Source organism: Pollicipes pollicipes, unplaced genomic scaffold, assembly GCF_011947565.3.
Source record: "Pollicipes pollicipes isolate AB1234 unplaced genomic scaffold, Ppol_2.1 Scaffold_7204;HRSCAF=8538_pilon_pilon_pilon, whole genome shotgun sequence".
In the NCBI taxonomy this organism is placed as follows: domain Eukaryota; kingdom Metazoa; phylum Arthropoda; class Thecostraca; order Pollicipedomorpha; family Pollicipedidae; genus Pollicipes; species Pollicipes pollicipes.
In genome coordinates, this window is record NW_023597025.1 from 107,632 (window position 1) to 135,166 (window position 27,535).

General features: G+C 61.0%; 2 protein-coding genes across 5 annotated transcripts in view; one reads left to right on the forward strand and one right to left on the reverse strand.

The window, feature by feature from the left end:
- The window catches only part of FipoQ (F-box/LRR-repeat protein FipoQ), a 30,185-nt gene extending 28,093 nt beyond the window's left edge, over positions 1-2,092 (forward strand). For 3 of the 4 annotated variants that reach the window (XM_037232546.1, XM_037232548.1, XM_037232549.1), the window contains one exon: positions 1-136. In XM_037232546.1, the coding sequence (XP_037088441.1) occupies positions 1-136 (136 nt within the window). The other variant, XM_037232547.1, reaches the window with a different exon arrangement.
- LOC119109000 (phospholipase DDHD2-like) lies at positions 1,782-26,118 on the reverse strand. The gene is given in 15 exon segments (XM_037232545.1): positions 1,782-1,820; positions 2,270-2,522; positions 2,864-2,970; positions 4,108-4,289; positions 5,065-5,259; positions 5,950-6,067; positions 6,223-6,447; positions 6,742-6,906; positions 7,348-7,452; positions 7,454-7,593; positions 8,245-8,404; positions 8,723-8,866; positions 9,306-9,496; positions 10,678-10,828; positions 25,965-26,118. Coding segments are annotated over 15 exon segments (2,265 nt in total). The 5' UTR covers positions 26,055-26,118.
- Positions 26,119-27,535: the final 1,417 nt, after the last annotated feature.

Below are 27,535 nucleotides of genomic sequence, written 5' to 3' on the forward strand. Positions count from 1 at the left end.
TGACGGCAAGTACTACGAGGTCGTCAAGTCGAACTTCGAGCGGGCCGACCGATCGACGGTGGTGCGGACCTCCACCACGTGCAAGGTGACCAACGCTTACCTGCTTAGCCACTACAACGACCTGCTGTTCAACTAGTGCCGTCGGATCGTCTGGACAGGTGGCAGCACCGGACGCCGCCCTTCTCACCACGGCGTCTCCCGCGTTGGCCGGCGTCACAGTGACGTCACGGCACCACTCCAGGAAATGGCCGGAAGGGCATGTGACGACGCAGCGCCCCGTAAGTCGTCCGCCAAGCATTCGCCGCCCAAGTGGAGGCCGTGTGACGTCACAGCGACATCACAGCGTGATGTCCCCCCACCTCAGCGGCCGACGGCTCCGCTCCGGCTGTCCGTGACGTCACGCTGGCGTCACAGCATGGCGTTCACGAGAGCAGCTGCTCCTCCGGCGTCCCGGTGAAGGTGGAACCGATCCTAGAGCGTTCGAGCCGACGCCGCAGCCGGCCCGAGACCGGTACGGCCAGCCTCCAGCGCCCCGACCCCCGTGCCGAGCGACCCGCCGCCTTCTCCGCCCTCAGAGGCTGCTCCACGCTGGGGGCGTCACTGAAGAGTGCGACGCGGCAGACCCAGCCGCGGAGCCGCACCGGCGGGCGCTCGCCAGTGATGTCGCCCTGACCTGCCGTCGACTCGCCCGGCCGCCGTCCCCGCGGCGAATGCGTGCGCAGCTGTGTCGTCTGCCACCCGGCGTGTCCCCAGACTCCAGTCGGCATGAGCCATTGTCGGCACAAACGACGGTCACCCCACACCCGCCGGTCGATCAGCACGTCGTAGTGGTAATTGGTTACGCATCGCTCTGGCAGGACGCAGCGAGTGCCTTCGTAAGATGACGTAGACAGTACCACCCTTCCAACGGTCATGTATTGCCCCAAAGCAATGGCAGTCACATGGAACATTAATGTTCTTTACGGACCCCTAACTGTACAGGTTTTGCGATATAACACTGAATACACGAGCAGACGCCCTTCGCAGTGTTCGCCGGTGTGCCGGGCCTCCCCGCCTCCCCCGTCTGTGCCGCTACCAGTCACCGCATCACAACCGATCAGCGGGAACGAGCCCACAGCGCAGCGCCGTAAGACCGGCACCGAAAACGCCCCGTCCACGCCACGGCGCACGGCGCCAGAGCGCCGCGCCGCGGCGGGCGAGGTTCTGGCGGCCCGCGGCCGCGCAGGGCCGCCTGGCGTACCCTGCGCCAGCCCCTACTCAGAAGTGGTCGCACACGCCGGTGCGTGCGCGTCACGCACGGGACAGATGGGTACGGCAGCCACCTGCCTGCGCGTCTGCATTGAAATCACAACCGAGGAAGCAGGGTCCACAGGCCCTTCCGGACGGGTACCGGGACGCCCCAAGCGTGTACAGGGATATAGAGGTTCCTCGCCCCAGTAGGCCGGTTGTACCATTGAGGCCACGGGGCGCCCCCAGAACACCTTAAGGCATGGCAACGCAGACGTGTAAAACCCGTTACATCACGCACCGAAGCGTTGGCACTTGCCTATACGATCCGCTCTCGATAACTAAGATGCGACCATTGAGAAGCAGCCCTTTCGTAATGGCGGGCACACAGCACACTTTGAGACACATACCATGCGCCGGCAGCTAGGCCCGGCACGCAGCACGCGCACAGCACGTGTACATGGTCCGGGCGCGCTGCGCTCCTCTCCCGTGCCGCACTCGCCGCCGGCGCTCCGCCACCTCCCATTCCCAGAGCAGCGTCCGCCGGACACCGCTCACACGCGCACGCCGGGCACGCGTTTGACACCAGCTACCTGAAGCGCCCACAGATCGTCCTGACCGTCCACCGGCAGCGTTCTGCACTGTTTCGCCGTCGGAGCCGCGGCTTGGTCCCGCCCGCTGGCGCCGGCGCCGGCGAGGTTCACGACAGAGGGGATGGGTGCGAGGCGGGGGAGCAAAGGCGCGAGCAGGTCCGCTGTCAGGGTGCAGGCGGCGCCGCGGGCCGGGCCAGGGCGGGGCGGGGCGAGAGAACCGGTTAACTGCGCCGGAAGCCGGCCATGGGCGGCGGCGGCAGCGGGCCGGCTCCGGCGTCGCTCGGCGCCACCGTCGGGTCCATGCCGACCGGGCCGCCGGCCGCTGACGGCACCTGCAGCGGCCGGCCGCCCACGGCCCGCACCGGCCCCGGCCCCGGCCCCGGCCCCAGCCCGCCGGCGCCCGCCGCCGCAGGCACGCACGCCGGCGCCGGCGCCGGCCCGCTGGCCACGTCGCCGGACGCAGCTGCGCCGTCCGATGCCGCCGCCACAGCGACGAGACAAACTGGGGCGGCGGTCGCAGCAGTAGGCGCAGGCATGACGTCGGCAGCGGAAGACATAAGGACAGGCTCGGCGGCGGTGGCGGCGGTACCGGTGGCGGCGGTCGCCTCGGGTGGCGGCGGCCGCTGAGAGGGAGACTCCAACTCGATGCCGGAGCCCCGCAGCACCTCCTTCAGCAGCAGCAACAGCGTGTCCTCAGACTCCCTGGCGACGGCCACAGACCGGCCCAAGTCAGTCAACATGCGGCCGGATATGGAAACGATCTAGTCCAACCAAACAAAGCAAAAACCATGTCCTCCATTCCGCTCCGCGTCCGTTTTTATTAATCCCTGCCCGCACGTACTTCCGGCTTGTAAGCCACCATTGATTTACCCCTGCCGACCCCGTTTCCCAACTCTAAACCCCAGTTAAAATCACGGCAGTCAATAAAGTAACACCCATACACCGCTATTCTGATATCCTCGGCACACACCCCACCCGCTTCCACCGACCCTCCGCGCGGGGGTGGCCGTGGCCCGCACACTGCTGCCCTGCGCCCGTCTCACCAGTAACACAGGTGGCTTTGGAAGGCGAACACGTATTCGTTGAGCGACTCGAACGGCTTCTCCTGCAGAACGTAATCGACGCGCCGGCCGCCATTCAGCGAGCCCACCTGCGCAGGGCGAGGGGGTGAGTCAGGGGGGGGGGGGGCTGCAGCGACACCATGGAATAAGTAAGGGAGCTGGAGCGACGTCAGGGGAGAGTCCGGGAGCTGGAGCAACACCATGGGACGAGTCAGGGGCTGGAGCAACACCATGGGACGAGTCAGGGACTGGAGCGACGTCACGGGACGTGCCAGGAGAGCTGGGGCAACACGAGGGGGGAGGGGGTACGAAGCCTGGCCACTGGGAGGGCCAACACACAGAGACAGCCCGCAGATCCACAGCCAGGGTGACAAGACTGGGGTACAGAACGTCCTGTACCACACCTCCGCAGGTGTGGCAGGAGCAACGCACCAACTCAGGGCACAAACCTCCTGACGAGCGGACCCGGCCCAGCTCAAACCCTTCGGAGCTGACCGGAGCAGCACAAGACGCTCTATCCTCCCACCGACAACCACGCGTCGCCGCACACTCTTCTGGTCGCACCGGTCACTAGCATCACATCGACGTGGGTGGAGAGGGGACGTCGACGCTCGGCGCGGCCTGGAGCACCACGCGTGGCCTCCGCAGGACGAGAGGGGCCACCCGAAGCCGGCTCCTCCCCGACCAGCCACTCACCGCAGGACGAGAGGGGCCACCCGAAGCCGGCTCCTCCCCGACCGGCCACTCACCGCAGGACGGGGGGGCCCACCCGAAGCCGACTCCTCCCCGACCAGCCACTCACCGCAGGACGAGAGGGGCCACCCGAAGCCGGCCCCTCCCCGACCAGCCACTCACCGCGGGACGAGAGGGCCCACCCGAAGCCGGCTCCTCCCCGACCGGCCACTCACCGCAGGACGAGAGGGCCCACCCGAAGCCAGCTCCTCCCCGACCAGCCACTCACCGCAGGACGAGAGGGGCCACCCGAAGCCGGCTCCTCCCCGACCGGCCACTCACCGCAGGACGAGAGGGGCCACCCGAAGCCGGCTCCTCCCCGACCAGCCACTCACCGCAGGACGAGAGGGGCCACCCGAAGCCGGCTCCTCCCCGACCGGCCACTCACCGCAGGACGAGAGGGGCCACCCGAAGCCGGCTCCTCCCCGACCGGCCACTCACCGCAGGACGAGAGGGGCCACCCGAAGCCGGCTCCTCCCCGACCAGCCACTCACCGGGAGGCTGAGCGCATCGTCCTCGTCGCCCTCGTCGCCGGCCGCGGCTGTGCTCTCTTCCGCGGCGTCGTCGTCGGCCGCCGTCCAGCCCATTTTGTAGACGGAGCCCAGCGTCATCTGCAGCGACGACAGCAGCTTCTGCTTCAGCTCGGTGCCCATGCGCACCATCTGGTCCTTGATCTCTGGAGGAGAGACAGAGCCGCGTCAGCGCGTCACACAGCCGGGCTGGCTGCGACATACATGTGTGGGCCTTGCACGCGTAGTAGGTCTCACAGAGCATGGAAAGCTGATGCGCTCGAACACGGCTGGCGCAGGCGCCCTTCCACAATGCCCACCTCACCCCCCCCCTGCCCCTCCACCATTCATAGGCGGAGAAGCGCGCGCTAGCCAATGCCCGGACCGCTTGGTGGTCGCCCGTCAGCCCCGGCGACAGCAGCGACTCTGCCCGGCCTGGCAGACGGCTGTCGGGAGCGACGGTCGACAGCCCGGTGGCCCAAGGCCCAAGACCCACGATCCATGACCCGTGACCTATGGTACATGACCAGTGATCCATGACCCATGACCCATGACCCATGACCCATGATCCATGATCCAAGATCTAACACCCAAGACCCATGATCCAAGACGCAAGACGCAAGACCCAAGACCCAAGATCCCAGACCCAAAACCCAAGACCCAAGACCAAAGATGCCAGACCCGTGATCCAAGATCCAAGATCCAAGACCCATGATCCAAGCCCCAAGACCCAACATCCCAGACCCATGATCCAAGACCCAAGACCCATGATCCATGATATATGATCCACGATCCAGGACCCCAGACCCATGATTCACGATTCATGACTCATGATCCATGATCCATGAACCGGGACTCAAGACCCGGGACTCGGGACTCGGGACTCGGGACTCGGGACTCGGGACTCGGGACTCGGTCGGCTCGGCGCGTCTTCGTCCTCACCCAGGTGCATCCGCTTGCGTCCCTTGTGGTGCGGCACGAGCACGGGCCGGCGGCGCACCATCTCCGGCTGGATGAGCGGCTCCATGCGGTACGACACCGGGTCGTACGGGTGATAGATGTTGAACACGCGCCGGCACGTGGGCAGCCGGTAGTCGGGCCCCAGCTGGCTCACACCTCGGATGCGCAGGAACACGGCTGCCCGGCACAGAGGCGCGCACGCTACAACCGCGCATCTCAGGTGGCACGCCGCACGGCCGGCCAGAGCAAGCCCGGCAGCGATGGTGTATGGAGCACCGGCCCGAGCACGCCCGAGAGCGATGGCGCGTGGAGCACCGGCCCGAGCAGGCCCGAGAGCGATGGCGCGTGGAGCACCGGCCCGAGCAGGCCCGAGAGCGATGGCGCGTGGAGCACCGGCCCGAGCAGGCCCGAGAGCGATGGCGCGTGGAGCACCGGCCCGAGCAGGCCCGAGAGCGATGGCGCGTGGAGCACCGGCCCGAGCAGGCCCGAGAGCGATGGCGCGTGGAGCACCGCGCGGCTCATGGTCGCGGCCGTCACAGTGGCGGCAAAAGCGATAGCACAGCGCGAACGGTGCAGTGGGCACGTTTTGACGCGCGACATGGTACGGCGGACAGCGAGAGACTTACTTAAACCGGGTTTAAGTTTGTCTGTTAATTTGTCAGCCGCTTCTAGGAAACAATCTTGCATACATATTCAGTGACATATAAGTCCTATTGCTCCACTCACAGCAAACCATTGAAGCCTCAGTGCCCTCTCAGTGATCGCACAACTGGTGCTTTAGTCCCAAAAGGTTTATTTCCGCGTCATAGATCAGTCAGCCTGTTTAAGACTTGCCCACACACAAAAAGCACGCACGGGCTCACCGACCTATGGGGCTTCCCATGCCGAAGAAGCAGTCTGGCTTGAAGGCCAGCTGAGGGTATTCCATGGCCGGCTGGCCAGTGCCAGAGTTGTACGACACCGTCACCATCTTGTCGGCCGGAACCTGAAGCACAGCACGCGGTTACCACACGGGCGACGGGCTGCACCGTGCCCGGTCACCAGCAGGCGCTGGCTTGGACCTGCTATATCACACACACGGCCACCCTACTGGTACCACCCCGAGACGGGCGGGCGGGGGCTGCCGCCGTCCGCACTCACGCTGCCGCTGACCTCCTCCTGCCAGCAGAGGAGCGCACGACGGGCGCCGACCGGCAGACCCAGCGCGTCCACGTCCTGCGGCGTCATCCGGCGCAGCGCCGTCAGGTCGGCGATCTCGGCGCGGCGCAGCGTCTCCGCGTGGTGGCTGAGCTTCAACGAGTCGAGCACGCCGGCGAACCGGTCGTCCTCGGAGGCGGGCGCCTCCTGCTGGGTTGCGGCCGCCGCCTGACGACGTCCAACCACAGCCGTCAGCGGACGGCCTCCGACCCCGGCTCAGACTACGACGCCAACACCGACGTCATTGCTGATTCTCTGCTGATTCTCTAAATACCAGAACTACTAAAACTACTGCCACTTTTACTTATACTACTAAAACTGACTACGGCACAGGTGGCCCATACGCGCACAGACACGCGCGGAGGCAGGCTGAATACCCCAGCCATGACAACGACGCGCGCTAGCACCCCACATGGACAGGATTCGGATCGGACGCAGAACGTGCGCCGAGCGGCCACTGACCGCGGTCTCCGGCTGCTCGCCGGTCTGGTTCGAAAGCAGGTCGAACAGAATGAGCGAGCCCAGGCTGTGTCCCGCCACGGAGACGGCGCCAGAGAACTCCGGCTGGCGCTGGCAGAACTTGGCGTAGATGGAGTTGATGTCGTTGCCGACGGTGCGGAGTATGAGCTGCGAAAAAGGACGTCGGTCAGCCGCGACGGCCGCGGATGGACGGGACCGGCGCCCGTCCGCGCCGCCAGACAAGGTCAGCCGCGGCGGCGACAGACGGACCGACGGCCTCCCGCGCCGCCAGACACGGCTGACCTGCGGCGGCGACAGACGGACCGACGGCCTCTCGCGCCGCCAGACACGGCTGACCTGCGGCGGCGACAGACGGACCGACGGCCTCTCGCGCCGCCAGACACGGCTGACCTGCGGCGGCGACAGACGGACCGATGGCCTCCCGCGCCGCCAGACACGGCTGACCTGCGGCGGCGACGGATGCACAGCGCGGGCTCGGCTGGTGGCGTCCCGCATCCCTCATTATCCACGCAAGCTTCTGACCCCAAACGGTGCCGCTAACGATCGCAGACGTCACGTGCGTCGACAAGCAGCCGCGCGCGCTCTCACCTGGCAGAACATGGGGCTGGTGTAGTAGAGCACGTCCACGATCGTGTCGTTTGTGAACTCGCGTAGCAGAGGGATGCTGGGGAGCGTGATGAGCCGGAGGGCCCTCGTCCAGGCCGTTGGCGGCGCCGTGCAGCGCGTCATGCCAGCTGATCGGCAGGAACTCGACCCGGCCCAGCTGGCCGGACTGCAGCGCGCCGCCGAAGTGCGACGAGGCCATCTCGGCCGCCATCAGGCGCATGTCATCCACTGGAGGCGCGGGAGCGGCGCGTCAGGCGGGGCGGGGCAGCCGGTACCGAGCAGGGCAGGGGAGGCAGCGCAGGCGGTGCGTGGCGGTCGGCGCTGAGCAGGGTAGGGGAGGCGGCGTGGGCGGGGCGGGGTAGCCGGCACCGAGCAGGGCAGGGGAGGCGCGTCAGGTGGGGCGGGGCAGCCGGCACCGAGCAGGGCGGGGGAGGCAGGCAGGCGGTGCGTGGCGGTCGGCGCTGAGCAGGGCAGGGGAGGCGTGGCGCGACACGCCGGAGTCGACCACCACGATCACGTCAGTCAAGCACGGTCCCCACCGGATCAGGTCATCGGCCACCGATGGCTGTCACAGCAGAAGACGCCTCGCGAACTGGCACGGAAGGTGACCAGGAGAGCAGGACTCATCGCCCAGCACATCCTTTTCGGACGCATGAGTTTTCGTTTCGCGGACGCTTATGACGCAAGAAGTACGGCAGCCAGCGCAGACGGCAGTTGGCTCCCCGTCGGGAGCACCATCCTACGCACACTGTGCTACCCACTGGCTATGAAACCAATACCGAACCACGTCACAAAGCTCTCCCAGCACCGCCTAACACGCTCGTCACCACAGCAGCCAGGGCGTCCGATCAACCACCCCCTGCCCGGCCGGACACTCACCGCACTCGGTAACCCGCCGAAACCTGAGGTCACACCACGGCCCGATGCCGTGCACCACGAACACCAGATGGTTCACCAGCTCCGGCTCGTCGGCCGGCGTCACGGCGCCCTCCACCGTGTCCCAGCCGCGGCGCAGCTGGCGTGGTCGGCTCGGGTCGTCCTGCCGGCGCGCCACAAACGTCACGGCGCGCTCCAGCTGCATCTGCATCTGGCGTGGTCTCCCCGGATTATCCCACCCACGTAGGAACATGGGTATGCTTCCCTTCGTGTGCGAATGTGTGCGCGCGTTAATGCGTGCGCAACAGCCTGCGCGCGGGCGCGGCGTCCGTGCGCGATCGCGTGCGCTCGCACGGGCGCCGGCGGCCGGACACCGCACAGCGCGGCGGCGGCGGCCGGACACCGCACAGCGCGGCGGCGGCGGCGGCGGCGGCGACTTGGGCGCCGGAGCGTCCGCCAGCCGGAGCGGGCGGCACCTCACCGGCAGGTTGACGTGCTCCCAGGCGGCGGTGATGCCCGGGTGGTGGACCAGGCAGCCGGGCGAGTGCAGGATGGCGTAGCCGTCCTCGCCCAGCTGCAGGTCGCGGTGCCAGCGGCCCGTGCGCGACGACTCCTCGTAGAGCTCCTGCGGCGGCGGCGGGGCCCAGCGTCAGCCGGTGGTAGCCCGCCGGCATCGGCCGGGACCGTGCGCTAGGCGTGCAGTCGTGGCGGTCGTGAGAGGCGCCGACACGAGTCCACCGTGCGGAGCCGACGACAGAGCGCAGGCGGTGGGAGACAACACTTCGGTACCGGAGATCAGGGGTGTCACGGCCCCCGCACAGCAACAGCAGAGGGCGCGCCGCATCAGACAAGCGCTCACAAAACGTCGCCACGTACCCAACGTACGTCAACATGAGGGTAAATAGCATCAGGAACGACCGCAACTTTCGATTACACAACCCATAAAAGCAAAAGGAACAAGTTAGCCAGCAAAGTCAGCACTGTGGCATGACAGCGGCCTGACGGAGGCGTGGCGGTGCCAGCGGCCAGCGGCCAGGAGCGGCGGCCGACGGGCGGCGACCCACCTCCAGCCGGGCGGCCACCTCCTCCTCGTAAGGCACGAACTTGGTCTCGTGCGCGCCGCGGGAGAACCAGGAGCAGCGGCGCACGGCGACCGGGGCGCACTCCCAGTAGACGGGCGTCATCAGACGCAGAGCCACGTCCACGTCATGACGGCGCCCCAGCACGGGCACCAGCTGCCCGAGGCCGGCCTCACCTGGTCGGCAGCGCGCCGCCGAGGTCAGCGGCAGTGGCACGGCACCCTCTGCGCGACACGCGCCTCGTCCGAAACTCCAAGCATCGGCTTAACTGTATTGCATGCCGTCCATAGAATGTGCAAGGCACCTGCGACTCATGTGCTTTCGAAAGCATGTAAACTAACATACCTGGAGCTTCTCAGTCACCTTTCTCACACTTACACAAGTAAGGGACTGAGTACACAGCATCGCCCGGAGCTAGGCGGCAGATTCAGACCACACCCGGAGCCTGTCACAGCCGGGCAACACCCAGGACTTACGACAACCGGACGCCATCCCCGGACCCACGACACCCGGACGCCATCTCCGGACCCACGACACCCGGACGCCATCCCCGGACACACATCTCCGGACCCACTACTCCCGGACGCCATCCCCAGACCCACAACATCCCAGACCCACAGCACCTGGACGCCATCCCCGGAGACACAACATCCCCTGACCCACGACACCCGGACGCCATCCCCGGACCCACGGCACATGGACATCATCTCCGGACCCACGACACCCGGACAACACCCCGGACCCACTGCTCCCGGACGCCACCCCCCGGACCCACGGCACCTGGACGTCATCTCCGGACCCACGACACCCGGACAACACCCCCGGACTCACTGCTCCCGGACGCCATCCCCGGATCCACGGCACCTGGACGTCATCTCCGGACCCACGACACCCGGACAACATCCCCGGACCCACTGCTCCCGGACGCCATCCCCGGACCCACGGCACATGGACATCATCTCCGGACCCACGACACCCGGACAACACCCCCGGACCCACTGCTCCCGGACGCCATCCCCGGACCCACGGTACATGGACATCATCTCCGGACCCACGACACCCGGACAACACCCCCACTGCTTCCGGACGCCATCCCCGGACCCACGGCACCTGGACGTCATCTCCGGACCCACGACACCCGGACAACACCCCCGGACTCACTGCTCCCGGACGCCATCCCCGGATCCACGGCACCTGGACGTCATCTCCGGACCCATGACGCCCGGACGCCATCCCCGGACCCACGACACCCGGACATCCCCGGCCCCACGACACCCGGACATCCCCGGCCCCACGACACCCGGACGACATCCCCGGATCCGCCGTGGCCGGGGGCACGGACCCGCGTCCCACTTACCAGACTGGTACACCTTCTCTAGGGCATCACAGTCGGCCCGAGAGAAGGGCAGCCAGTCGGTCTCGCTCGAGTCCGACGACCGGGCCTTGGCGTAGAACCAGTGGAAGACGAGGGGGGAGACTGGAGTGGGCCCCGCCGTCATCTCGTGGCCCTGCAACAGCCAAGGCTGGGGTCACCTCGCTGGACGAGCCGGACCAAGCGGCACGGTGCCGCTCAGTGAAGACCCATCGGGATTAACAGTCATCGGTCCCCACTGACCTGCATCAGTGGAAGACGCTTCGAGCCGTCCCACGGGGACAAGGTTGGTTAGGGCTCAACGAGCCACAACTGCGCACCGCACGTGGACGCGTTTTGAGCAAGAAGGCACGCACAAGAAATACACACAAAAAATGCGTTTCACTTGGGTAGCTCACGGAAGGGAACGTTACACATGCACATGAGGAAACTCGCAGGGGCACGCCAAGTGGGCATCAAAACGAAAAAATGAATCAATCGCGCATACTTATTGACCGTCCTAGGCCAACTGAACGCCAAAGCCTGCTGTTAAGACCAGTGATGTGGCATGACACAGTGATCGTGACGAAACCAACCACGTCTCACCACCACCATCTCCGTCTCTGCTCACGACTGGGCTGAGGGAAACCGCCTCCGCTCGCAAATGAACGGCTGTACGGCGGTACATCCACAACATTCAATCCACACGGAATCGAAACTGGCGGCAGACACGAAGTTTGCAGATACTGATGGTGCCACAGGATCAAAACCAGTGGCGGCCCGAGACCAGCGTGACTTCTTCTCTCACTCCCATTGCCCGACGCTCACCGTTTTGGTGACGGATGTCATGTTCGGCACCGCTCTGCACCGCCCACTGCTTAACGCAGAGGCCCCGCTCAGACGTCGCACGCGCCAAGGGACTCCGCGTACACCCGCGGATCAAACGCGATCAGATGCACTTAAAAGTCACCGAAAATCGTCACGAAACAATTGTTAAAACTCGCGCACGCAGGACGGGTTGGTGCCTCGCCGGCCTCGCGCGCGCTCCCTGGCACTGAGTGACCGCCAGCCGGCAGTCTGCCCCCGGGCGTGCTGCGGGGCCACCGCCGGTAGAGGGCGCCGCCGCAGACCACGTGACCCGTCCGACCTCGCCCGGCCGGTCAGCTGACACCGCACACGACAGCCCGCCGCGCGCCTTTGGCGACGCTCGCTTCGCTGCTTTTGAGGTGCCGCGCGGACGGGGGGACGAGCGGGAGGGGACGGAAGCTCCGCGTTGAACATTGAACCACGCTTACGGCCATGTTTGCCATAGACTGTGGACTTGACGCCGCTGATAGCCAGCCCTGACGGACGCGTTGCTCAACCCGCAACGGCGAGACGAGCACTGGCGCTCTTCACACGCGAGGCCGCGCCTCTGCCTGCCGGTGAACCGCGGCCCGCACACATGCGCAACTACTTCTGACGCTAGTGATGCACTCGACGCGTGTATTGCTTTGTATTTGTTAAAGGTGCACCCTTGCCTCCGCATTTGATTGGTACGTCTTGATATTCAGGATTGGCGTGATATTTTACCGGGCTGCGGACCGAGCGCCGGCCCCCGACCCGTTCGTTCCCCGGGCCGACGCCGTCGGGCCGCGCATGTTCATCGATTCTTACCGGAGATTTTCGCCAAAGGAAGTCACCCATTGGTAATAAAAGGCATTGATTCGAACAAGAAATTATCCAGCCATCCCACTCGAGGACGACAAAATAGTCAAGCCGTCCAAGCAGCGATTGCTAGGCCCCGTTTTGCCTGTTTTGTTCTAATCTGTGTGCAATTCCTCGCAAATTTTGCCGGACTCAACACGAATAAATCCAAGGTATCTGCGCACGAATATGCACGGCTACGACGGCAGTTTCAAAACACAGTCATTGCACTCCAGACGTTTAGCATAGTTAGCGTGCTTTATTATTTGAAACGCAGGGCAGACGAGCTGCTGAGTGACGTCGCAGATCGCTGACCGCACGCGCTCAAAAAACAGCGCTGTCTCTGACAGCCAACAGAACTGTCAAACGGTGCTGTCGCTGACCCGAGGAGATGATGTTGTATGACTGATAACGAGCCGAGTGTCTTACGGGCCGCATACCATAGCTGCACTGAGTCACCGCGCCCATGCTGGACCGACTCGTCACTGAGCACTCGAAGCCAACACACAAGGCCGCCTCGACGCATTTGAGACAAGCGCAGCGACCTCGCCACACTGCCAATAACCTCCAGACAGTGTAACGGATCCCAGCCTCTCGGGTGCAAACCTGACCACACGGAGCGCAAAAGACACCCAGCTATCGTACACAAGGGGGGGGGGGGTGCGGCTGGTGTCCAAGTTGCGCGGAGGAGCACCGTCCCCTCTACTCCAACTGAATACGAAACTGCACCCCCTGGACAACAGTAGTGAGAAGGCGACCCCCTGCCATACGCGTGGCGACACAAAATATCTTATGAAACGGTGCTTCATGTGACAAATCGTGAGGCTGATAAAGATAAGCGTACTCTGAGACTGAAGCCTTCTGCATTCTCCGCCCAGCCAAAACGAAACCTGGCTCGATATCCAAACGCTGGCATATACATGTCGGGACCAGCGAAGAGATGTGCAAGGTGATTGGACGACCACTGCGTGACGTCACCATGACGTCCACTGTGATGGCCAGCGCGTCAACATCGCCAACTGTGACGCATGTCATGGCGAACACGGGGGCCGGGACTGGCTGGAACAGAACCTCAAAACACCATTTTCATCCCTGTAAGCCCTACTTAGGACTTTTCATCCCAATTAGCCCTGCTTAGAAATTCTCATCGGGAAATGTGTGACGAAATGTTGATTTTTTCACCCAAAATACAACGGATAGTACCTACCACCTTGCTTTCTTTTTCACAATAGGTGAACAATCACGACCGCCCTAAGCTTTAACCTAACTTCGAAGGCTCCCTTCCGTCGTCTGAGCGGCTAGTCGGACTTCCCTCTTCCCACAATACCAAAACCGAACCAAACAGCTGGTCAGCGCCCCGTCACCTGGTGTCGACCAATCGTTCCACATGCAACCCGGCGTTTGGTTTGTACCCGTTTCCACCCCATGTTACGGGCGTTCAGCGGGCCCCGCTGTCTCGTGCCACGCCATCCCGTGCATTGGGACAGCGCGCCCGCTGGCGCAGGCCATGTGTTAGCCTGCCCTCAGTGGCACTAGTGGCGCGCGCTGTGGGTTCCAGTGGGCAGCTGGCATACTGATGGCCAGCGGTATACATACTGACAGCTGATATACATACTGACAGCTGACGTCGATAGCAGACCACGACCATTCCACCCGTATGCCACAGTGGTGTTGGACAAAATAAGCAGCAACCATGTGCCACTAAGACCAGTATAGCAGACCGGGTAGCTAGGGCGAGGACCTCGTGCAGTTTGGCCCCCTTTGTGGCGGTCATGGGTTGACGCTAATAGATCAGTATAGTACCCTGGGTAGCTAGGGCGAGGACCTCGTGCCGTTTGGCCCCTTTTGTGGCCGTCATGGGTTGACGCTAATAGATCAGTATAGTACCCTGGGTAGCTAGGGCGAGGACCTCGTGCCGTTTGGCCCCTTTTGTGGCGGTCATGGGTTGACGCTTATAGATCAGTATAGCAGACTGGGTAGCTAGGGCGAGGACCTCGTGCCGTTTGGCCCCTTTTGTGGCCGTCATGGGTTGACGCCCATAGAAAAGAAAATGTTACAGTGTGCAAATACCAAAAACAGTTATTCCGCAGTAGTTGCTAAAGCCAATATCACCATCGGAATCTACTAGCGTTGATGTTTTCACGACACTCTTTGCAGTTAGTAACATTCCTGCTAATTTCTGCATCTCGTGAAGCCAGAATCGTGATTTATGCCTTCTAAATAAGCAACCTGCGGTGGCTTCGAAATCGCTGCAAACAAAGTGGATTGGTTGTGGCAATACAAAAAATGTTTTTTTCACCCAACATTTCACAGATAGCCTCAGAAGTCTTTCTGAAATGTTGTAATGAGCCAATGGTTATTTTCTCATTTTGTGTTCGCAATGACAACGCGAATAAATATACTCAACTCCTCAAATACAAGGCGTTCATAATGAATCTTACAATGCTACCGCACGGCACGACACGCAGGTCGCGGCACCTGGCCGAATGATTCCCAACGTGAGCCGTGGCAACTGGCTAAATGACTCCCAACGTGAGCCGCGGCACCTGGCTGAACGACTTCCAACATAGGCCGCGCCATCTGGCTGGATGACTCCTAGCGTGGGCCGTGGCACCTGGCTGAATGACTTCCAACATAGGCCGCGGCACCTGGCTGAATGACTCCCAACGTGGGCCGTGGCATCTGGCTGAATAACTCCCAGCGTGGGCCGTGACACCTGGCTGAATGACTACCAACGTGTGCCGTGGCACCTGGCTGAATAACTCCCAGCTTGGGCCGTGGCAACTGGCTGAATGACTCCCAGCGTGGGCCGTGGCACCTGGCTGAATAACTCCTAGCTTGGGCCGTGGCAACTGGCTGAATGACACCCAGCGTGAGCCGTGGCACCTGGCTGAACGACTCCTAACGAATGGCACCCATATTTTGTGACCGTGTGTGAGGACAGCGCGATGTTTCACATCCTCCCCAGATGCCACGGGCGCGCGACTGCGTCAGGTGTCCCCTCTAGCGCCGATTCACGTGCGAGGGGGACGGCCAGCCCGCCCAGCAGTCTCGGCTTCGGTCGCCTTCCCCGGCTGCCGGGTCAACACAGGCTTTGGCTTTCCTCGGCTGCCGGGTCAACACAGCGGGACACGTCCCAGTGAATACACCAGCGCGGTCCCGGCGCCGACTATGTAGGCTACAATAATAAATCAGACTGTCAGAGGCCTCAGACAGCGCGCCCGCGTACAGCAGGACAGGGTCTTGTCTGCTCACTTCCGCTGTCAGAAGCAAGACGGCGGATGTTGCATGGTTGCTTGATACTGGCGTACAAGAAAATATATGGCGCTCAGTTGGCTCAGTAGTTTTAGCATCGTAAACGTAGTTCAGTTGGCTCAGAAGTTTTCGGCACCCTGGTTACTCGGAAGATCGCATCCCTTTCCTGACAAGTGCGAACGGGCAATTTCAAAAATAGATGCCAAGAGAATATGAAAGTGTATATTTGTAGAAACAAACATTTCGTCAGTTGTTATTTCTTTGCGGACACACCGCTGTACAAAGATTTCGAGAGACAAAGATCAGCAGCTGTCTACATTTCATACTGAGCCTCAGACTCACTGCCTTAGAGTCTGAGAATTTAGACCCTCTTAAATTTGCGATCAGCTGAAAGGATAAAATATGAAAATAGTTTTCGAAGCTCCGGACGCGTGCCTTGAGGCGGATTACGTGGAGCCTAGCACACAACGGTCCAACCAAAGGTATCTTTAAAATACCGTTGAGTGCGATTGAAAAAGACTGAGTAACCGTGAATTGAACGCAAGCAGTAGCAGCATCTTGTTGGTATTCATTAGACCTACATTCTCGTGTCACACTAGTCGGTATACCCCACGTCTTTCTCGTGCCACGGGAAACAGCAGCTCTGCAACCCATCACAGCATTCGTTCGTGCGTGTAAGTTCAAGTAAGTGCTTGCAGCAGTTGATACACGGCGCGGTAAATCAAACCCGGAGTATGCACGTGAAGGTCATATAACCGTCATTAACAAGGCGGTAGTAATAGTCCCAGGAGCAAATATTCACCCCTAGGAGCAAATATTCACTCCTGCTACTGTTTCCATAAAGGCATGTTGCCAAAATATCAACAGATGTATACCTCCATTCTCCTGGTTTCTCCGAGAGGGATGAGTCTGTTATTCCTGTTTTTCTATGTTAATGATACTCCTGGCAAATGCACTTCACAATTTACGTAAACGTCATTAACACAATACACCAAGAGGAAGATGGGATAATTCTTTACTGGCATAGCACGCAACGCACCACGACACGACACGTGGGCGGCGACAGGACACGGCAGCCAAGACCTGCGGGTCGCGACAGGGCACGACAGCCAAGACCTGCGGGCCGCGGCAGGGCACGACAGCCAAGACCTGCGGGCCGCGGCAGGGCACGACAGCCAAGACCTGCGGGCCGCGACCAGACCTGGCCGGAGACGACACGTACCGCGCCGGGTATGATAACCTTCAGGTACACCAGGAAGTTTCCCATGACAGACGCTGCTGCGGCCACACTCTAGTCGACACCGGGACACGTTCGACACTACTGCGGGCGCCGCAGGCGGGCTCTCCCCTCCCCCCCCCCCCCCCCGCCATAAGGTCCGCCGTTATCTCGGCGTCCAGCATGCGAACCAGGCGTCCCCCTCCGTCTGTCGCAAGTGCGACCACCAACCGGCGCCCGTCCAGAAGGGGCCAGGGCCCGGCTTCCGTAGCCGATCTCAGGCTAAATTGACACTTAATGGTAAGTGTTGCCCCACGCATCGATAACGGTCGAAAACAGGCATAGCGGCGTGGGAGGTTGCCGAACTAGGCCGTGAGATTAGAGCACTGTCCAATGACATGCCGTCTCTCAATCATCCCCACCGTTGCCCCACCTCAGAAGTTTCGCGAGGACGAACCCAGGACCCCACGGCGCGGCCTGACGCCTCCGGGAACGAGAGCAGGGCACGGTGGCGCGCCGGCGGCAGTTGATGGCGCGCCGGCGCAGATGATGGCGCGCCGGCGAAAGCTGACCGCTTCACCGTTCACTGGGAGGCCGCCTGGCCGTCAGACCTACAGCACTCAGCGTGGCCACAGATATGCCCGACCGGTTCCCGGTCTGGCACGCGATAGTGCAGTGGCAGAGTTGCAAATGATGCATGACAACCATGACGCCCGCATGGTCGCACCTTGGCCTACCTGTTGCTTAGGCTCGGCTAGCTTACCTACATGGTGACGATCCGGTCCAGACACCAGCCGTTCTATGGGCAGTCCAAAAATGCCTGTACAAGAATGTGGCACGAGACGCCTCGGCCGATGGAGTAAGCTATGCCGTTCTAGGAGCAACTTTCAGAATGACTCTGGCTCGGCTATGACGTACTATATGGGCAGGCTTTCATCCCATCTCGCTGTCCAAGGGCAACAAACAAACCTAGGGTGGCAGAACCACCCCACTGCTTTCGCATTCCAGAGGTAAGACAAGATTGCAGATATTAACAGCATCGAAATGGACTGCATTAAGGCAATAACAATACTGGCATGTATCACATTGGTTCAGAGCGTCTAGCGCTTAGAATCTAGGGCATTGCTAGTGAGTTCGAAATAACCACCCAGTACCTATTCCTCCACGCTCTATTAGTGCTTACTATCCTCCGTCTTACCTACTTTTTGGCGTCCAGACACGCCTTTCCGGGCAGAAACAAGCGGGCAAAGACCCAGAACGCAATTGGAAAAAACAACGAAACAGACTAGCAATTGGTCTGAAGTCATGTCAGCAGCTTCAAGCAGAATACACGAAGAATCATTCGCCCACCTTCAATGACATCTACGTTTATCACGCCACAACGGGAAGAAGGCACGCACAAAAAGGGCCTAATGCCCTTTTCCATGTGCTATATTTTGGTACGCCCACGTCGTGACGTACGCAACATCCAGAATGATATCCAGGATGATGTTAATAGCACAATCAATATACTTCAAATCCGACGATAAATGGTTTTATGACCTGACCCTGCTCTCATTTTCGAGCCTACGCACAGTGGGATCAACTCCGTGAGTGAAGATGCATTGTTAAAAACGATCGCACCACATAAGTTTGCTATGCTGAATCGGAACCTGCGCTCTATTTGTATCGTAAATGTCACCTTACTGACGTTGTTGAGGTCAACGTGAGGTTATTAAACTGAGACGAGATATCTGCTAAAGATTCTTGAATTCAGTCGGAGTAAAAGGCATTTTCACGCACTGAATTCGAATGTAACGCTTCTTTCAAACTACAGGTGATCAGAACAATCGCACGGGACATGTGCACTGCGCGTAACAACCCAATCAACTATGTTCGTAGGTTCCTGTTGCAGACGGGTGATCGCCGCTCCCGAAAGTGTCGATCATCTGTGGCAGTTCCCTGACACCGCACACTGATCGCCGACACGCTGATCAAGAGCCCACTAGTGACCAGCGGATTCCCAGTCTGGTCGGCGATGCTATGCGGGCGACAGTTCTTTCTCGCGCGTCCCGCGCCAGAAAGGACTGTCGCCGCGCGGCACGCTCGCAGGTCCTTTCTGTCTGCTCACTGAAGAGCCCTAGGGGCAGTGGATGCTTGTCCACAGCTGCTGCACGGCGAGATACTCGGGGTGGCAGTGGATGCTTGTCCACAGATGCTGCATGGCGGGGTACTCAGGGTGGCAGTGGATGCTTGTCCACAGATGCTGCATGGCGGGGTACTCAGGGTGGCAGTGGATGCTTGTCCACAGCTGCTGCATGGCGGGGTACTCAGGGTGGCAGTGAACGCTTGTCCACAGCTGCTGCATGGCGGGGTACTCGAGGTGGTAGTGGATGCTTGTCCACAGATGCTGCATGGCGGGGTACTCAGGGTGGCAGTGGATGCTTGTCCACATCTGCTGCATGGCGGGGTACTCGGGGTGGCAGTGGATGCTTGTCCACAGATGCTGCATGGCGGGGTACTCGGGGTGGCAGTGGATGCTTGTCCACAGATGCTGCATGGCGGGGTACTCAGGGTGGCAGTGAACGCTCGTCCACAGCTGCTGCATGGCGGGGTGCTCGGGGTGGCAGTGGATGCTTGTCCACAGCTGCTGCATGGCGGAGTGCTCGGGGTGGCAGTGGATGCATGTCCACAGCTGCTGCATGGCGGAGTGCTTGGGCCGCAGATAAAGTCACCAGGCACCACGGGTGAGAGACTCACATGATTACACGTAAATCCCAGGTTAAAATACCGTTATTATGGCGTCACGGGCGCCTGGCTGACTTTGAAATAGTCTGCGCGAGTTAGTCTACACATCTTCGCAGGCGTGAAGCTTAGAAGTTAGAACGGTTTAGGCCTTAAGAGGGGCAGCGTCATACAAGAAGACAGCTCGTACCATTCCAGCTGAACCAGTCTGGGCCAATATTGAACCTGATAAAAAATGAACCTCCCATGACGGCCGAATCGCGACCCGTCTAAATTTACGTCGATCCGTCGCTATCTACGGTCGATAGCTCCCATCTGGCGCTGGCTGCGGTGGTCCGGGCCCCATGCGGCAAAGCCGCCAACCTACTCACTCCTAAATATTGCCATAACCGCGCGCACTGTTAAGCTCAGAAGCGGGGTGATCATAGATCTATCCAGAACATTGCGCCAGGAATTCACATGCCTTTCATGTGTGTTCAGTCCTGGGCCAATACCATGAGCCCGTTCACGGTCCAGTGATAAACATTTCGGCAACATGGGGATCAGTCTACACATACGCTGTGGCATTCATTACGTCGTCCGTCACAACGGTCACAATTAGCGTAATGGTGTTCTGCACAAGAGAAAACATGCAATCTCATGAGCCGACTGAAATGACTGAAACATCACGAAAGGCTGTTTCGATTTGTTCACCAGTGGCGTCACGTGACGCCCGAAGCAACACCACCACCGATCCAACGCAATCGCTGAAACTGACTCTAGGATAGGGAAATTTGGAAGCAGCACCACAATCGATCCACGGCAATGGCGGAAAATGACTCTCGAACAGGGAGTCACTGGTATTGGTGACAATGGAAAACCAAGCGGTTGATGCGCCCTACATCCTCAATGATAGAAATCCTTAACAGCCGCTTTAATAATGCTGCGCTTGCCTCTGACGCTGTCAAGAGAATCTTGTGCTTGGGAGACACTTCGGCGCACCCGTAGCTTGGACAGCTACTCTGTTGCTGCTGGATTGCATTCCTGACCACAGCTGTTCACCGCATCACCACTTGCCACCCCGGGCCACACACTAGGCATGCGCATCGCCACACGCGCTCTGCACCCGGAGGCGGGTCACTCGGGCGGCATGAGGACACGGCTGACGTAACGCCGCTGCGGGCCGGACACCGGTGTCCTGCCCTCAGGTGAGCAGGCTCCTTCGCCCCGATCACGTCTCTGCCGTTGACCTCACGCACCGGTCACCGCGGCTGCCCTCAGACGGCGGGACACCACCGCCGCCTCTGGAGCAGCCGCTGTCGCCGTCGTCAGAGGACAGGCCGCCGCGCCGCGCCCAGTGGGCCTACACGCCGCCGAACGACGCGTCGCGTCTGATGTCGATACCGCGTCGGCGTCGCCCGACAGCTGGTGCCGGCGTCGACGCGCGGCCGCCGGCTGCAGGCACTGATGTGCTGTGGCGGCGGCCACAGTCGGGGCCAAATCAATACCTCAGTGGCGAGCTGGCCGCCAGAGCCCACGTGCCGCGGCCGGCGCGACGCGCGCCCGTCCCCGCGCGAGAGGACGGCGCACGTGCAGGCGCCCAGCCCGGCGGGGCACCCGTGCCCGTCGGCTCCAGCTGCCCGCGCGCGGCGCTCGGGCGAAGGAATCACGGCGAGCCGGCGGTCGACACTCGCCGCTCCGCCTCCCAGCCGGGCCGGGCCTGAACGCCGGCCACACGGCCATCAGCTGAGCCCGCGCGGCACGGCACAGCCGGCGGGTCGCGCCGCCACACCTGCCTCAGGTGCGCCGGCCGGCTCCGCTCGACGGCGGCGGCGGCGGCGGCGGCGAAGTCACGGACGACCGAGCTTCATCCCACGCCACATCGGAGGGAAACACTCAGCGGACGCCACGGAAGGTCACCTCAACCACAGTAAAAAGCACCAGCGGGAAGCCGGCAGCCCTCAAGCCCGGAGAAGCAAAGGCGCCATTCGAGTGCGGCAGCTGGAGTGGGACATCGTCTTGAACGTCGCTTCACATGCCCATGTGTTCACGCCGGCTTCCCAGACCAGCACGCATGTACATTCGGGCACGCTCTTCCGCCCCAGAACGCCTCAAACAGGTCAGCTGCACACTTGAAGCGGGAGAATCTATGGCCAATGACTCAACGATACACGTCAGAAACCGGTCTTTGCAAGAGTGCACAGACGCGGTCGAAGACCACCCTAACAATCGCATTTTTGCGCTGAAATGTATGTTGAGTCGGATGTGGTTGCCTTGTCATAGATAATCCTATACTACTGATATCTACCATCGGGGGCCAGCCCGTTTATCCTACTCAACCCGTTATCTGATTCCCCTGGCTTCCACAGGGCAAGACGACATCGCTGAGACAGCATGGTGAAGAAAGTATGCCGGTTATGACTTTCATTCTGCCAGACTATTATCAGACTATCTGACAAGTGTGCGGCTTGTGGCTTCAGGAACCGGCTGGGCTTGGCCTTGAGACGGCAGGCTTTGGGTGCTCAGACGGCAGGCTTTGGGCGGCCAAAAACCTCATTCATGGAACGGGACACACATTCCTTCCAACCAAAGCGTAAATACTTTAACATCCGGCAGGTTCTAAACCATTGTCCGCAATGGTTACGCCTCCAGTGCGATGCAACACGGGCCGAACCACGTGGTGTTGACGCGCAGCACACGGGTATATCCAGCGTGCACGCAGCGCTGACAGTAGCGCTAACTCGGTGAGCGCTGTCTCGAATCAGTCCGGGCAGGCGCCATCGCAGAGCGTCAGAGTGTTGGACTGTCGATGTCACGAGTATGGGGAGAGCAGGAAAGGGTGCCAGTGACCGAAGTGATGTAGTCATCCCTGTCGGTATCAAGTACGAGAACATTCTGCCGACAGAGAGGCAGACGGTGAGACCGGACCAAGCACAGTTCCGTGCCGACTGCACAGTGGGGGGATCCGTTCCGGACAGCCGTGCGACCCAACCCCGGGACAGACCACAGAGCACGAGGATCCGTCCCGAACAGCTGTGCGGCCCGGGACAGATCACAGAGTGTGGGGACCCGTCCCGACAGCAGTGAGGCCCTACCCCCGGGACAGATCACAGAGTACGAGGATCCGTTCCGGACAGCCGTGCGACCCAACCCCGGGACAGACCACAGAGTATGGGGGCCCGTCCCGGACAGCAGTGAGGCCCTACCCCCCGGGCCGACCACAGAGTGAGGGGATCCGTCCCGGGCATCCGTAAGGCCCTGCCCCGGGACAGACCACAGAGTGAGGGGATCCGTCTCGGACAGCCGTGAGGCCCTGCCCCAGGGACGAATCGCAGCGGTAATTCTGGCGGCAGCGGCGGAGGAGGGCCGTGGCGGCCGGCGCCGTCACCATTCGTGTCAACACTGCGCGCGCAGAGGGCCCGCCTGGACGCAACAGTTAAGATCAACCGCAATGCCGTCAATCAATTCCGGCGGACAAAGCGGGCAGCGGCGCGCCTGCAGACGCGACCGCCGGCGACGGCGCGTGGCCGGGCGGGCGGGCATCACCGGCCTGTCAGCCGAGGTCCGGGGCGCGACCGAGACGGTCGACAGACCCGTCAACACTCCGACGCCGCAGACGTGGTGACACGAGCCCGGGCCTCGTTAGACACGGTCACGCACCACGCACCGCGCGGCAGTGCTCACTCTGAGTCATCTCTGGCCAACTTACGGCTGTTTCTGCGGCGCTATCAACACAACGCTGCACCACCGGCGACGTTGCTTGGCCGTCCTGACTGACAGAGGTGACAATAGCCGACCAAGGGTCGTCAGACGGCCTCCTTTGATTGGCTGACGGTACTGGCAGGTCTCGGTTTATGTTGATGCCTGAGATGGTATCCCTTCGTCGGTTCAGGTATGGTTTACGATCTGAGTGGACCACAGCCATCATGACTATCAAACACAGCGCGGCATTTTGAAAGGTCTCGATTTAAATGGACAAAAACTGGCGCGCTTCGGACTGAATCGACAAGACCAATGCCAGGCCCGGGTTCCAGTTTCGATGTAAAGCGGCAGGGACAGCATCTTGTTCCATGGGACGGCGGCAGCGATGGTGTTATTAATATATATATATATATATATATATATATATATATATATATATATATATATATATGGCTTATGGTGTTAATGTGGATGCATGCATATTTAGCACCGGAACCTTTGCACAGGTGACTGTGATCCGGGGCCAAGCATCATTTGTCACGAAGACTCCGACCCCACCAACGCAGCCCGATAATTACCGCACAACGGACAATTTCGGCGCATTCACACGTCAATCAGACAGCCTGCAGTGCAGCTTCAGCACGCCGGCCCAGCTCGGCCCAGCGAGCCACAAATTTAATAGACTCGTATCGTTGACACCACTCATCTTCCTGTGAAGCGCCAACAAACGAAAGCGTGACTCCTTAAAGCTTGTGCTCCAATATCTTTCACATTTTCAGGTTACTTGCAAACAAGCTGTCGGAGCGCGCGGACGGACACCGGGCCCACCTTCTGGCAGCCCATGATCGCGGCGACACGCCACAGCACTGTCTGGCGGAGGAGGAGGGGGGGGGGGGGGGGGTGGCAATGGTCAGAGCTTGGGTCGAACTGGGCAGTCGGTCACCCGCGCCGCGGCGCGCCAAGCATGGCCCAGCCGGCTCTGCGGCGCTCCAGCGGCTGATGTTGGACATCGGCTACAGCAGCGGCTGAGCACCCGAAGCCGGTCGTACGGTGCAGGCGAATGTAGCGCCCCGAGGTCATTATACAATCCCGACACTGTTTGACCCATGGCTGCGCCAGTGATCTACAGGGGCGCTGACGTCAGTTTTTTTCAAACCCGCTCTCCAACGGAACATGAACGAGGCTTATCGAGCTATACACTCATGACGCAACTGACTTGGACCACGCCGTGAAGCCTGATTCACTGTCACCAGTAAGCATCCAAAATACTCGCGTTTTCGAGAAGAACTTTGCCAAAATCAAAGAAAAACACCAATCAATCAGACCTCATCGGTTTCCTCTGACGTCATCGCCGCATCTAGCCATGCCCGCCAGCCAGCTTTCAAGCCAAGCTATTTGTGAATAAGCGCGTAAATCTTGCTCGTTAAACCCATCTGCATCAAACTAAGATATTAGGGACGGGCCTTCTAGTGCAATGACAAGGCCCATCTACAAGGGTTATCAAAGCGAGCATAGTTCTGAGCGTTGAAGCTTCCGTATCATTGACAAGGCCCATTTACAAGGGTTATCAAAGCGAGCATAGTTCTGAACGTTGAGGCTTCCGTATCATTGATGTGGTGATAGCACGTCCGTTATCATCCTGCTCGTCCCACTCCGCACGCGACGGCACACTTATTTCAGGACTAAATAAACACAGCTGACTCCTACAAAGCACCAGACAATGACATGCACATCGCATAGTTAATGGCAGCTTGAATAGGTCCTCATTCGTGGAAGGAAAACGTCAGCCAGTTAAATTTGATCGCAACCCGAGCCTATTATTATCTCGAGCACGCAAGTCCATGTCCTCTTGAAACACGAGACCTTGCCTTCACACGCCAAAATATCACGCAAACACCTCGCCATCCTCTAAAACGGCGAGGGCTCAAATAGATGCAGACCGCGTGGTTTCTTGACCACAAACTCATTGTGACATACCAGGATTCGGCGGTCATAAACCGACCAGTCCGCGTCTCGGTTAGCTTTCCAGGTCATTCCCCTGACGTGAGGTGACATGGCAGCCCGTTTCCGAGCCGGCCAGCGGCATGGAACGGCGCAGGCATCTGTGCGATACACGCCAGACCACCAACGCCTAGACCAGCTTTGCAGTGCCCCCCCCCCCCCCCCCCCCCCACTCTTTCCTACGGACTATTATGCAGTCATCGAGCCGTTTCAACGAGGACCTGCGAGCGAAATGAATGCAGTTCCACAGATGGCGGCTAAAGATTGCAAATATGCAACTCGTTTGACTGGTGAAGCTGATCGCCGGCTAATGACTCACTCAGTTGATAAAAATCGCATCTGAGCGAAGACCCGTATACTATCACGGGCCTGCCGTGGGTCACAACGCATCGTTTTGCTTTAACTGTGGTGGTCCCGTCGGGGACAAACAACACTAGCACTCACCTGTGAAGCCACGGCAGTTCCAGCGGCCAGAATCCGCTCCATTTTCGTACTGTGGTACCGCGATGGCCCTGAAGACTCACCCCTCATGTACACTGAGCCATGGACCAGTATCACAGTTACCTGTGTCAGTCGCACCCTGCCAGCCCCGGCCACCCATCCTGTGGTCTGCCTCCACCCCGGAGATCCAACTGTGCCCAGTGTTGGTCGGCTCCGTACCTGAGCTTTCGGGAGCTACGGCTACGAGGTCACACAGGCCAAGGCGGCCTGGCCAGCGGCCGTGACCCACCTGTTCGGGGAGTGGTGCGAAGTCGAGCAGGGGCCGGCCGACGGGCCCCGGCTCGGCGATGGAGCCGCGCGGGGTGGCGAACGGCGTCATGTCGGCGGTGGCCGTCGCCAGCCCCGGCGGCGGCGCGTACTGGTAGCGCGAGCCGCCGCGCCGCATCCCTCTGGCCGCCGGCGCCGCTGCCGGGCGAACGGGACCGTCAGTGGCGGGGCGCGCGCGCCGACCCGCGCCGCGTCGCCCGCCGCCGGTCACTGCGCCGCGACCGGCCGCGACCGACGACCCGGCCGAGAAGGCGGCGCGGCCGCACCGCCGCCGGCCGCCGCCGTCCTGACGAGCAAAGGTCACCGCTGCCACGGCCAGAGACGCCGCCTGTTTATGCTGCGGCTGCTGGAAGCCGGTCACGCAGCCGCCGCTGGCTGCAGCCCAGGTCCGGCCGGCGCCACACACGGCAGCGGCACGAGCGCGCCCATCCAGGGCAACGCCGGCCGAAACGACAACAGTGGCGCTTCTGGTCCCGCCAAAACAAACTCACAACGCAGGAGCTAGTGAGACCGTCGGGGCTTCTCTCTCCTGGCATACACAGCTTCCAAAAAATATAAAATACCTAAGAGCATCAACATAACAAAAGGGCACAACAAGACAACATTCGCCGTTCACACACACTACACATTTTTGAATACTTTGCGTTGCTTGCCACCAACAAAATAATTATCATTGATGTTTCTAAATTTCCACGGCCGTCGATTTTCCGGACGTCTATTTATACCGCTGTGTGCGTCAGCCCAGGAAAAAGACAGGTCGTCCCGCGCTGCTGCCGTGCCCAGCACTGGAGCGTTCGATCCACGCCGGGGGCGGGGGAGAGGGGCGGGGGCGGGGGAGGGGGGTGGGGCACCATCCGCTGACGTGGCTTCTCATCAGCCCCGGCACCGACTCACGCGGCCCGGTCACCTCAGCGACACGCCGGTCGCCGTCAGCCGCGACCCTCGCACCCGGACCTGCGTCAGGACTGGGAGCACGCGCGGGAGGAGGGGGAGAACCGCGGGGCGTGTCACGGCCCGGTGAGTCACGCGCCAGTGGGCGGACTCTCTCTCGACTGAGGCTCTCACGTATGTCATGACGGCGCTCGGCGCGCTGTGGAGCGGAGCGCGGCAGCGTGGTCGTGACGTGCAGATCAGTACCGAAACTCCATAATGTTTCTGTTCACGCTCGCGCCCAGCCAATGTCACGTATCGTGCGAGGAGACGCCGCAATGGCTCGACTGTTGACCAGTGAGTTTTGATCTATAAGCTGCTGAAGTCCGAATGCGGCAAGTCGTGAAGTGCTTTCACATTGCAGCACATGTGTGAGATTGAAAAGGTAACAGTGGCATGCAGTATTACGTCCAAGGATGTCATGTCATCGAGTATCCACTTAAAACAAAGACCCATCGCAGCAAACATGCAACACAAAGTAGCACAGCCGTGTTTGAGCAGTGCAGACCATGTTGTCACCCGACCACACCTAAGGACACTTGGCTATCACAACACGCACCAAAGGCAATGATCTTGGGCGGAGACAGCCATCGCTACCCAGAA